Source organism: Loa loa (assembly GCF_000183805.2).
Source record: "Loa loa unplaced genomic scaffold supercont3.25, whole genome shotgun sequence".
NCBI classification, from domain to species: domain Eukaryota; kingdom Metazoa; phylum Nematoda; class Chromadorea; order Rhabditida; family Onchocercidae; genus Loa; species Loa loa.
Genome location: NW_018108205.1, coordinates 238,992 through 251,448, shown reverse-complemented (window position 1 = coordinate 251,448; position 12,457 = coordinate 238,992). Strand labels below are relative to the sequence as shown.

Sequence of the window (12,457 nt, the reverse complement as noted above, 5' to 3'; positions counted from 1 at the left end):
TACGTACAGATCACTTTGATTTTGTTTTGATACGAATTATTAACCAGATTTGTCCAGATCTCGTTTTGGAAATCGAATTAACACCTGACTCGACGAGGAAATTAAGCGGAGGCTATTTGCAGTATTAAAAATTAAACTCTTATCATCGTGAATGTGAGAAAAGACGTTTGATTTCTTCACTGACATTTTCCAGCTTTTGTTTCATATTGGATATAGCTTTTTCAACATCTGTTTTTATGTTGGTTTTGTTTCTGTCTTGCTTATATTCTTCGAGCAATATGATGTTGCCATTCAGGAATGCAAGTGACGTTCCACTCTCGTTACTTGATTTAACCCATCTTTTAGTTGTTTGCTGGGTATTGCTGATAAAAATATGTGGCACACCGGTAGCATATTCTTTCACCTTATTCCCTCGATTAGTAGACAACAGTGAAGGTGATCCAAGTTTTTGCTCATTTGCTACATTGTGCTGCACTGAAACTTCATTTCGGTTTATCTGATGCTCACTTGTATTTGACGTTATCTCTTTGTTTTTTTGGCTTGGTTTATTTGTTGCATTGCTGTCCAGGTTAGATATGTTTTGTAGACGTTCGGCAAATATACTTTTCACTTTTTCCCCAAGTAATTCATAAATTTTGTTCTCATTAACTTCTGAACGTCCCGCTAATTCTTCCTTTTCATATATTTCCGTTTTACCGGGTTCCGTCGTTCCATACATGCGATCTGTAGTAACAGGCCTTCGGTCAAGTTTTTGCAATGTCGTTGGAGTATTTTTGTATAGAAAGACGTCGTTAATATCATCAATTTCACGTGCAAGTGTATTTCTAACATCATGTACTTCCTGGATACTAGCATCGATTTGCTGCTCGTCTTCGACCTCATTCTCCAACACTCCTTTTTTTTCGGTTACATCATGCTTACTCAGTTCTTTGTTATTTTTGGTATGTAGTACCTCTTTGAGGCGTTCTACTAGAGTCTTGTTAGTGTCCTTATTATCAAGCAGCGCGCGCAAGTTCGAGCTTTTTTCTTGCTTGAGAAACAAATTCAAATTCCGAAAGATATCACCGAACTGTTCATACCGTGTTCGCGGACCTTTCTGTTCTTTACCATTTTCGCCGCATAACTCACTCGAATGTTGGAAGTTCTGCTTTGGTGGCTGGATCACATCTTTGTCCGCGGTGTTTTCTTTACGTGCCATCGATTTTTCTTTCATGGCAAAATTCTTTGCTCGAAGTTCAGGTTTATTTTCATTAGCAATTTTATTTTTTACTTCTGCTTCTTGCTTCCCTTTTTCCTTTTGTTCTATTGCAAAATCCATTTCGTCAACTCCTTTGACATCTGGATCGACAGTTGCTAAAGTTTCTTTTGGAATTATTCTTTGGACCTTCGAAAGGCGGTCTTCCTTGTTCTCGTCGGTGACATCTTTTTTTCTGCTAATAGGTGATAAATCCTGTAGTAAGTTAGGAATTCAAAATTTGGTAACTTTCTAAACTTATTTTCAGAATTTCATTTTGATTGCAGTTGAATTTCACCTCAAAGGAAAGGGATGTGTTGCACAATAAGAGGAATTCCGAATATGTTGAAGTGTATCTTTTGGAGGTGACTATTTCCTCCCATTTGAATTTTTCAGCTACTGACTGATAAGAAATAATGTAGGTTGGGGTGATAAGCATCATTTTTCAATATTATAGTGTCATTCGATAGTTCAAGAAAATTCCCATTTCTGCTTATCACAGAAAGTAAAGAATTTTGCAAATTATACTGAAAAAAAAATCTATTCGATTGTTTTGTGAAAAACAAATCCACTTACTTCCGTCCGCCCTTGAACATTCGTGGTTTGGGTTTTCACTCCTTGTAGTTGTACTGTTCGTGGTTCCGGTTTTGCTGCTGCATCAGTTCTTAGTTTACTTATCAACTGCACAAAAAACTCGTAAAACGGATTGTTTTTCCTTTCGTGCTATAATATTTTTTGAATTGTCAATTTTTATTTTTTTTGAAAATAAGTTATCAAAAGATGTGGGAGACTTATCGGTTGCCTCACATTGCTTTTCTTACCTTTTAAATGGCCCGAATCAGTTTTTTTCCAAACATTCTGAAAGTCTTCCGTATTGCAGCCCCTTTCCGTCCCTGTAAGTACTGGGCTCTTACTACGGGCGTTAGAGCGGGGATTAGAACGAATGCTAAGTGCCTTTATGGGATAGGAATTTTCCTCAATTAATAACTGGAGAAGTGGAGAAATACAGCATAACAGTCAAGGATTGTTTCCTACGGAATTCATGGTTTGTTCCTTATTTTTTGACAGCCCATCGAACTTCGCTTCAAAATGACGGTAACTTCACTGTTAGAAAACCTTATAAATTGTAGGGATACTTGTAATGCAGTTGATTGTTCAAAACGATCAAATCGGAGCATAAATGTTTAGAATTATAAGCTAACAACGAACTTCTTGATGCTTTTCATCACTTCGTTGACAAATGAATCGGTTTGTATAGTCGAAATCTGGCGTTTGGTCACATGGTATGGCTTTTAATACCCTGTTATCAATGCTCAGTAATGCACATCGGCTACGTTCTGTAGGATGCAGAATTTTTTCCGTGATATTTGTTACCAATATTTCCCACTCTCTAAATTTAAATGATTAGTTTTGGAGTTGGACTTTGAATTTTGGCCGATTGTATTAGCTTTTTAGTAGTCATAATTTTTAATTACAGTAACAGTATATAGCTAACAAATAGGTAGTATTCAGCGGCGTATTATCCACCCATTTCCACTCCTTTTCAGCACTGTTTTGTTTGTCAACTAGAACAAGTCCAATTTGTGCAGTCCTTTCAGGCATTATTGAATTACTGGGTGGATAGTGTGATATTAGCCAATTCTAAAATGTGAATCACTTTTTGGTTTTAAACAAATTAGTTCTAGAGATTCAGCTAACCATTCATTTCAAAACATGATAAGTCAGTGTCACAAGATAGTTGAATGTGTTAACCTACCACACTCTGCCACATTATTGCGGAGTTCCCGGGTATCTTTCTGTCTTGTCCTTATTAACTGATATGGTAGCTTTTGATGAATCGTCATGTTTTCTTTTGTGGTTTTACAAATTATTTCCAAGAGTAATGAAAGGAAACATACTATCTGCTGCAAACTCTTTATAACAACGAGATCGGAAGCTAAAGCAAGACAGTATTCTCGAGCCATGTTCCAGGACTGTTCACTGCGATGAAATTGATAATGATGTCCTTCAGGACCAGCAATCCAAGAAGTGCCGTAGTTTTGAAAAAATGGCGAAATAAGCTGGAAATTAAATAAGAAATTGACTTTTCCTGCTTTTTTTTGAATTTAGTACAATCATTACATATGACCTATTCAAGGATGTGTTTCTCATTTCTTCTATTATTCACGAGGATTGGAAATTGGTTTAGAATTGAATTGAATTTTAGTTCTATAAGTAAAAGTTTATTCTGTCGACCAACAAAGAGCATTAGCTCTACTTTATTATTTTTTTGGCTCGGGTCAAAATTCGTGGAAAACAATTTTCGGTTCCTTTAGAATTGATTTGATAAGTCAAGTTTTGGAGGAATTTTATTTCAGATTTCCTGATAAGATTCATATAAAAATATTCTCTAAAGCGTCTCTAATATTCTTTAATATTCTTATAAAAATGTTCTCTAAATTTTATTTCAGATTTTCTGATAAGATTCATATAAAAATATTCTCTAATTTCTCTAAAGCTTTCGTGGAATTTTTGTAAAAAATTTTGAGTCGTGTAGGTATATTATTCATACTCAATGGGGAGTCAGCCAGAAATTTAACCCAATTATTCGTAAATATTCCAGAAAATGTTTAGGAATATTTAGCTGTGAAAGATGGTTTACTGGGGTGGTAACACTTTATTATTTATTTCAATTTACTGTCAGGAATATTTGAAAAACAAACAGTAAAAATGAGTGTTTAGAAATTCAGATGACGGTGATCTTGGGTCTCTTCATACTTGAGTTATTTCAATTTTACTTTTGCGTTGATTAAATTTAGTCCACCAGTCAATAAATTGTGTATACATACCATTTGTCGTCCTTTTACCGTCGAATCTGAACTTTCAGTCTGTGCGAAAAGTATGGCAGTGGTAACTGAAATGCTAGTATTATATGAGCGAAAATTCAGGCTTATATTGTTGTCATATAACTTATTTAAAAGATACCTGTTAAATGGGTGAACCATCGTTTGTACATGATCGGTTTGCTTTCCACCAGGTTAGCACCACAAAAAAGTCTTTTGTGGCAGAGAAAGTAACAAAGTGGTACGTCACCTGGAGCTAGTAAAAGGTATTGTGAATTATGTTGGTAGAACGCAATTTATGGTTTTGATAGTTAATTCCTGTAAGGTTGAGTATTGGTATGGGCTTGAAGTTCAAAGTTTGCAAAATTTCTAATTTCGTTTTAAGAAAACTGTTATTAAATTCATTAACATTTATTAATTCTGGCGAAAGCGTATTAATGACGTAGAATTTCAGCAGTTTTCTAATAATTCTTGGAAAAATATGAGTGAACAATAAAATAATTGTCAAAGAGAGGCAAAGAGTAGAAAAGAAAGAATGGGAAGAATGAAAGGGCTCGACGAAGTTGTTTTGCTGGATTGGGTGAGAATGATGAGCAATTGGGATATTCCTTTTTGACTGGGTTTTCAGCAGTTATATAAGTGACTTGTTGTAGGTCAGCGACGTGACCCAAATATACCGTTTTACCCGACAGATAAAATTCCCACTTTAATTTCTCTGATTCCATCTCATATCTTTTTATGTGAGCTTTTTGTACAAACTACCACTGCCACCATCATGCTACTACACTGCTTTCGTTATCACTATCGCTACTACTTTTTCAAGTTGAATCATCCCTTTTGGGATGTTGTGAGAAAAACAATTTCTGAAAATTGTTCAAGAGTTTAAAGTACACTGTCAATCGAATTTCGTTGTCTTGAGTGGATTTGTCCTGTGATTTTGGATATCATAATTCGAATCTTTCGAAGCTTTCTACAATACTAACGAAAAAGTTGTAGGTTTCGCTCCCACGTTAAAGCTAAGGCGAAATTTTGTTCTGGTTAATGGATTTCGATGTTTTACCGGATTTAAAAATTTACGAAAGGAAATTTCGATCTACAGTAAATTTTATCTCATGTTCTCATCGCAAATTTCACAAATTTTGTGGTGACCATAGTCACAAATACTACACCAGTATCACTTTTTCAATGCATTTTTTGCAGAAACTTATGTCTCTTTTCCACCACGAAATAAATTGACGATATTACACAAATTTAGAATGCCATCACAAACCTATAAAAGAAATATCTGGATTGTAAAGATTTGGCACATTTTCCGTGATGTAAGTACTAGGAACGGTAGAGTAACAAATTTTTTTTAGCGTTAAGAAGTAATTTGAATGCATAGAATTAAGTCAGCATTAATGTTTATTTTGAAACTGTTTTAGTAGTGACCGAGTTGAATATTCCAATAATGTATGTTCTGTTCTTTTTTGTTCTGTTGGAGTAGTAAATAATACAAATACATTGACGTGTGACATTTTTAAAATGCTGAGTCGAAATTAAGTTTCATTACTTCAGATCGTCGTTTGTTGACCCTTGATTGGTTTATCCAAGCGTAAAAGTGGTTCTTAATTCTCATCGAGTTTTTGTAGCTGCTGTCGAAACATAATTTCAAAATAGCATTTTCAATTCTTTTTTGCTCCTTATTTCCAACAAACGCTTTCTTTTAATTGTCACATATTTTTATCTCTCAAACGAACGGTATGGTTCATCAAAAAAGCATTAACAGTCTTTGGTGTAGTGGTCTAGTTAATGGAAGATGCAAAGAAAATTTTTTCGAGGTTTTATCCAGCCGGTTTGTTGAATGTTTTTTGGCTAGCGTTTAATCGCTCTCTATTTATTAGTTTTCATGGAAATAGGTTTTCTTTTTGGGACCTCTTGCTTTGGTTTTATCTATTTAATAATGAATTTAATGTAAAAATTCGAGCATGTCGTATTGGACTTCTTATATATACTGGTTGGTTTAGAAGCAATTTCCAAGCCAAGACCCAAAAATTTTCAAAGCATTTTAATTCATACATCAGCATCCACTTCAAGGAAATATTATTGATGGTGCTGAGTTGTTTTTTTTTTTTATTCAGTTATGGCTCACTTTTCACTGCAGAAGAGACCATTAAAATCATCAGTACTATTCCATTACCGTTATTAGTTGGCGATTTTATTTTCTGCAATTTATTTTTTACGTTCGTTTTTAGAATCTTTTAAATAATTTCTTTAAGTGAGACGTTGGGAATTGCTGAAATTCGAAATTGTCGAAGTGCGGACGGCAGCCATTTTTGAAATACTTATCAATAAATTATTATTTTCATTAAAGCCGTATTGTTTATTCGTCGTAGTTTGATTTGACAATATAATTAACATTTCGAATTCTCAATGAATGTTATCATCATAAGCACTTTCCCGCGAGCTGCTCTCTTAACTTTGGGAATCAAATTTCTTTCTTCAGGATGCGTAAATCGTGTGAAATTGCTCTGAAAGAAGGAATAATAGCAATAAAAGGTATCCTCGTTTCCTTAGACCAGACATTACGTGAAGTAAAACCGTGGAAGTTAATCATGGGAACTGCTGCTGGTGTCATTCTCTTGCACGTGTGCGACGTATATGGCGTGCATCGGAGCAACCAATACATTCACGGTAAGCTTGATAATCACCATGATTTGCTTATGAATTGGACTTAGGTTCATTAAACCAAAGTTTGGTTTAATTCACTGATATCGTTGATTATCCTGCAAATTGAAATATGACTTTTGTATGGTCCTGGCTGACATTTAATTTTGGTTTAAGTGCCGAAGCGATTTACATCTCTCATTAATTCTGGAAGGATTTTCCCTAAGATAACATTAGGAGAGGCAAACAAACTTTTCTGCATTTCAGGCTCCTCGGCAAAGTATTTTCTGTAATTTCTTCATTACCTCCCATACGAAAAAGGTTTGAAAAAGAGTTGGGTTACACTCGGCAGAAAATTTTCCGCGAAATCCACAAATGTGATAATACCGGTCTTTTTTTTTGGACGCTTCCTGAAAGCGGCATGGATAGTGCAGAAATTATTGGTGTAGCAGGTAGGTTTCTTCAAAGTTTTATTGTGGATAGCTGATTTTTTCTGATGTGTCAAAAAAATTTTAAATTACCTTTTAGAACAATATAACGCAATGACAGAGCTCGATGTTATAGCGGGTAAAGTGAGTGGCGCCGTATACACCGATCGGGACAGGGAACAAAGTGATCTACTTTCAAAAGTAATTATTAATCTCAGAAATTTTAAAAATTAAAGGTCTTGATGGAAGAAGAAATCTGTTGTTTGGCAAGATTCTGTTAACAAAATTGTTATTGTTATAGATATTTGACATTTATGCATTTGCAAATCCACTTCATCCGGATATCTTTGCCGGATGTCGGAAAATGGAAGCTGAGGTTGTTCATATTGTTGCAAACTTATTTCATGGAGGACCAAACTGTCGTGGAACGGTATACATAAACATTTGCTTATTAAAGTTTCAGAAAGCCAAAGGAAGAAATTATAAATTTTAAGAAAGAAAAATTGATGTTTTATACTAATACTAAAATTTTCAGTTTGAAAGAATGGAAATAACTTGGTAGCTTGTTGTTGTTATAGGTAACATCTGGTGGAACTGAGTCAATTTTATTGGCAATGCTTTCCTACCGTAACTATGCAATTGTTAAGGGTATATCGGAACCAGAAATGTTAGTCCCGGTCACTGCACATGCAGCATTTGACAAGGTTAACTTTCCTTGTAATTACTGTTACTCAAGAATGGATGTTAAAACCGTCTTTACTTTATTTTTGAAAACTCTCTGTAAAATTCCTTTATTTCATGTTATGTTCAGGCAGCACATTTATTTGGTATGCGAATACGACATGTACCTGTTGGGAATGATCAAAAAGTTGATATAGATAGAATGAAACAAGCTGTATCTAGTGATACATGTGTTGTAAGTTTGTTCGAGAGACATTATTGGGCGTCTTCAAAAACCTTTTAGTTTTTGAATTTATAGGATTTGTGTCAGATATTTCGAGGTAGATTACACGAGTCCTTTATCTCTTCTCACTTTTCAGCTGGTTGGGTCAGCACCAAACTTTCCAACTGGTACAATGGATGACATTGAACAAATCGCACAAGTATATTTAATTATGCAAAAGTATCTAGTCTGGAAGTGCTCACTTAAAGATGTTTAATATTTTTTATTTCTTCTCGTTCTAAATTTTTGAGAAACGTTTGAGAGATTTTGTAAATTGAAAAGTCATCGCCTTTTCCCTTGTCTTCTTTATATAATATCGTATTTATGACTTGAAATAAAAAGGAATCTTCTTTTCATTTTCAGCTTGGGCAAAGGTATGATATTCCCGTACATGTTGATGCATGTTTAGGTGGTTTCTTGATAGCTTTTATGGAACAATGTGGCTATCCGTTACCGCCATTTGATTTTCGTGTGCCTGGCGTTACATCAATATCATGTGATACACATAAGGTTTGCTTTCTTTTTAGTTTTTCTGCACTATTTTTGTGGTTTTTTGTTTTGCTGCTCAGCTGAAGCAAAAATGCATTCTTAACTTCCTCTCAGAAAACGGCGAGAAGTTCATTTATTCCCAAATTTCAACTTTATAAATCGAAATCGATTTCAGTATGGCTATGCTCCAAAAGGATCCTCAGTGATACTTTATCGGGAAGGAAAGTATTTACATCATCAATACATGTGCTTTCCAGAATGGACGGGGGGTATATATGCTACACCGACTTTTGCAGGTGTCTTTTTTTGTTTTTTGTCTTTTTTAAGTCTTACTGCCTTAAATGGTTTGTTTCTTTGCAGCTTTATAAAGGAATAAGTGCTTGTAACAGTAGTTGTTTCTGTGATTGACAAAATTGTAGAATGGATTTTATAATTAACTTTTTTTGAGCAGGTGTTGGTGTAGGACTTTTATTCTTTTGAATAAGGAAGTAGTAGGTGAAAATTATTTATTAATTGAAAGTCAGATGTACCATTCTTTTATCACTTTGCATTTAGGAAGTCGTTCTGGTCTAGCAATATCATTAGCTTGGGCTACTTTGCTTTCTTTTGGACGTTCTGGTTATGTGCAGCGAACAAAGGAAATCATTCAGTGTGCTCGTCGGATTAGTTCTGCCATTATGGTAATTGTTCAGGAATGAATAATTCCTGGAATAAACTAATAATTCACAGCGCTAGATTGAAATTCCCGGAACATCTTTTTTAAGCAAATGTCTTTTTAATGTACCATAAAATCGATTCAATTTTAAATTGTTCGATGTTTCATACAAAATGTATTTATTTCCAGAGTCTTAGTTTGCTTAAAAAATCCGGACTTCTAGAATCCAAAATACCTTCATCTTTAAAAATTGACAACTTTGAATTTTGTGCAAACTCAAGTAAGCAAAGTGATTGTTTGTTGTTTTAAAATGATGTCGATGGTCTTCGTCTTCTTGGTTCGCCTGATGTATCCATTATAGCGTTTACTAGTGATGTTTTCAATATTTATGCCCTCGTGGATGGTATGTCTGCTCTTGGATGGAATTTGAATTCTATCCAAAATCCTGCTGGGTAAGCTCTTTGAAATCCTTGCATAATGATTCGGAAGTTATCGGAAAAGAAATCAAACCTTGCTGAGTAGTTTACAGGAAAAAATTATTTGTAAAACATATGAAACAACAACATTAGTGTATAATGTTTTTGAAATGAATTCAGGAAATGGTTAAAGCCTTTTTATTTCAGAGCACACATTTGTGTTACTTATAACACGGTACTTGCTAATGCATGGCGAACATTCATAGATGATTTACGAAAAGTTGCTTTTACTCTGATGAATGATCCAGACGAAGGAAAACATTCAAATATGGTATTTTTCCAGGAAGAGAAATTGTTTCTAAACTATTTTATTGATTCGGAAAATAAAAACACTGATTTATAGCAGGACGTCATAAAAATTTGGATGGCTTTCTTTTGAGTATTTTCCATGCTTTACATGGTCTTCGAATCCCATTTTCTTCCTTTTTCCATGCATTTCAGGCATATTTGAGGCGTTGTTATCAATATCCTAATTATGTATATCATGTCTTCTTACAAGTTTTGAAAATCAAATGGAAGATGAGAATTAACTGTGATCTTGCAGGCTGTTATATATGGTCTTGCAGCAACTATTCCGGATAAACAGCTTATCAATGATTTAGCTTATTGTTACCTAGATGCATGTTACACCGCGCCGTCGCTGGAAGTTTCCAAAATTTGATATCGTATTCTTATGTAGAAATTCAATTCATCCAATTTTTCATATTGAGATCGTTTTGTTACATTCTTATTGTCAAGGAATCTGTTCGTCATCCCATATTCGTCATCCCCTCCCCTCCTCCCCCCTCCTGCTTTATTTATTCAAATTCTTTGTTTTTTGTCAGTTTCTCTTACTCTTTCGAAACTGAAGATATCATATTCTAAACTGATTTAATATAAACTATGAGCATATTTTTCAATGATTTTACAAATCATTTTTTCCAAATCGATTTTGAGACACTTTTGTTTTTCGAAATAATACGCCTTTTGTATATGGCTTTAAGATATATTTCTATATATCGAGCATTTTCGGGATAGGTGTGTATGACATCACTTTTTGAAGGAAAGTCTTAGCTAGGTCCTAAAGTTTTAAAAAAAAGTGGAGCAGAAAAAGTTGGACGGGTCAATTTTAGAATATCTAACATGGAGGAAAGTAGATGAAAAGTCAACTGACTTTAACGCACGAAGTATTTGATATTTATTTGTTACTTTTATTAATTTGCATTCTAAATATGGTAACTCGTTGAGAAGTGATTTATAGTGAAAGTAAAACTGGGAGAACATGTCACCATAGGAATGAGATGGGTTCTTCTATTGCTATCCAGCGCTGAAAAGAATTACCGGTACTGGGAAAGCAAGAGGTGATACAATGCAGGAATTGTTGATAACATAAAGAGAGGCTGACCAACCCATCTGGTGTGCATAAAGGTAAAGGATGGAAATAAGATCAAGTATAACTAAGCAGATATGTGCTTTCAAGTATCCTTCATTTCCATGCACGATCTTCAACGATTTTATATTTTTATAACTCATTTGCTCGTTGATTGTTTACTTAATTGGTTTTTCAACATTTCTAAATTCCATACTAATAAGGTTACTGTCACTGCCCCTTCCCTGCCTTACACAATAAGTTGCTCATTTACAGTCTGTTAATTTGGCACCAGTTGTGGATTAAGTGGAAAATTTTTGTACTCTTGGAAGTGTCTTGCGGAACGTGACACAGAGTTGCAAATTTCTCTGTTTCCACCTGAAACTTGGATAATTAAACCAGTTAAATGATATTAACGTCACAGTCGCAAATATAAAAATAAAAATAAGCGTAAAAATAAGTTTCAAAACTCCTCCACAAGATAAATCCGAAGATCGCAACAAAAAGCAAAAAATAAAGGAAAATGTCATCCTTCTGTGTGGAGGGTGTGTACACATATCCCTCGCAAATGTGGTTCAACTTTTACATGGATTAGCACCTTTGTTAGCGCACATTACAAACAATAAGCACAAATACAATTCTATGCATAGCGATAGTACCCTACGTGCACAGAAAAAAATTTGGATGATTTTCAAATCTTAGTCACGATCCAACTTGGTAAATATAAGTTAGTATGTCACAACACAGTTATTTATGAACCTTTATATTTATCTTTCTCACAGAACCTTTTCGTCTTTATTCGCGACAGTGAAATTTCAGCTGGTTAAGACTATCAGCCTTTCTCTTATTTCTATAACTTTATGCCACAAGAAATTGCAAAATCTACTAAAGCACTTATACTTTACATGTAATTAAATCATTTTCTTGAATAAATTCAGTGTGCAATGGTAAATTCAACATGGGTAAAGGTGTTGGAGAGAAAAAAAACTTTTTTAATAGTATTTGACAGTCTTGCTCTTTCACTATGGCAGGTTCTGCAGTTTCTGTTAGAATTGTTTGTTTGTTCTTACCCCAATTCATTGCTTTTATTTCTATGAATTCGATATACTCCCTTGCTTCCCATCCTAAAAGTGTGACAGATAAGTGTACAGAATCAGTATGTCTAATAAGGTCACCACATACAATTGCTCAAAGTGCTCGAAGTTCATGAAAATACGGTAGAAATATCTTAGAAGTCTCCATGCTCGAAATAAAGTGCTTGGACCGAGTACAGGTAAATAATCCTACCGCTGGTAACATCTATAATTCATATGGTCTTCAGAAGCACCACTGAATGAACTGAGAAGGGTGATGGCTGAACACCTAGACCGCAGCAATTTTAAAACCTTGAAAGTCACACCGTAATTATTGTCAATT

The 12,457-nt window shown here is 34.4% G+C and overlaps 2 protein-coding genes across 2 annotated transcripts; one reads left to right on the top strand and one right to left on the bottom strand.

Annotated features, from left to right (window-relative positions):
• Window positions 1-44: 44 nt before the first annotated feature.
• LOAG_02026 (lectin C-type domain-containing protein) lies at window positions 45-4,229 on the bottom strand (the record flags this gene model as incomplete). The annotated part of the gene is made up of 7 exons (XM_003137564.2): window positions 45-1,450; window positions 1,811-1,957; window positions 2,444-2,624; window positions 2,730-2,875; window positions 3,133-3,294; window positions 4,063-4,127; window positions 4,199-4,229. 7 exons carry the CDS (start codon window positions 4,227-4,229, stop codon window positions 143-145), a joined length of 2,040 nt encoding a protein of 679 aa, XP_003137612.1. The 3' UTR covers window positions 45-142.
• A 2,313-nt stretch (window positions 4,230-6,542) lies between these two features.
• On the top strand, window positions 6,543-10,354 carry LOAG_02025 (hypothetical protein; the record flags this gene model as incomplete). Its single annotated transcript, XM_003137563.1, has 15 exons — window positions 6,543-6,594; window positions 6,645-6,729; window positions 6,970-7,154; window positions 7,231-7,331; window positions 7,432-7,560; window positions 7,709-7,834; window positions 7,942-8,046; window positions 8,171-8,233; window positions 8,437-8,583; window positions 8,738-8,858; window positions 9,118-9,242; window positions 9,407-9,497; window positions 9,579-9,669; window positions 9,841-9,964; window positions 10,238-10,354. 15 exons carry the CDS (start codon window positions 6,543-6,545, stop codon window positions 10,352-10,354), a joined length of 1,662 nt encoding a protein of 553 aa, XP_003137611.1.
• Window positions 10,355-12,457: the final 2,103 nt, after the last annotated feature.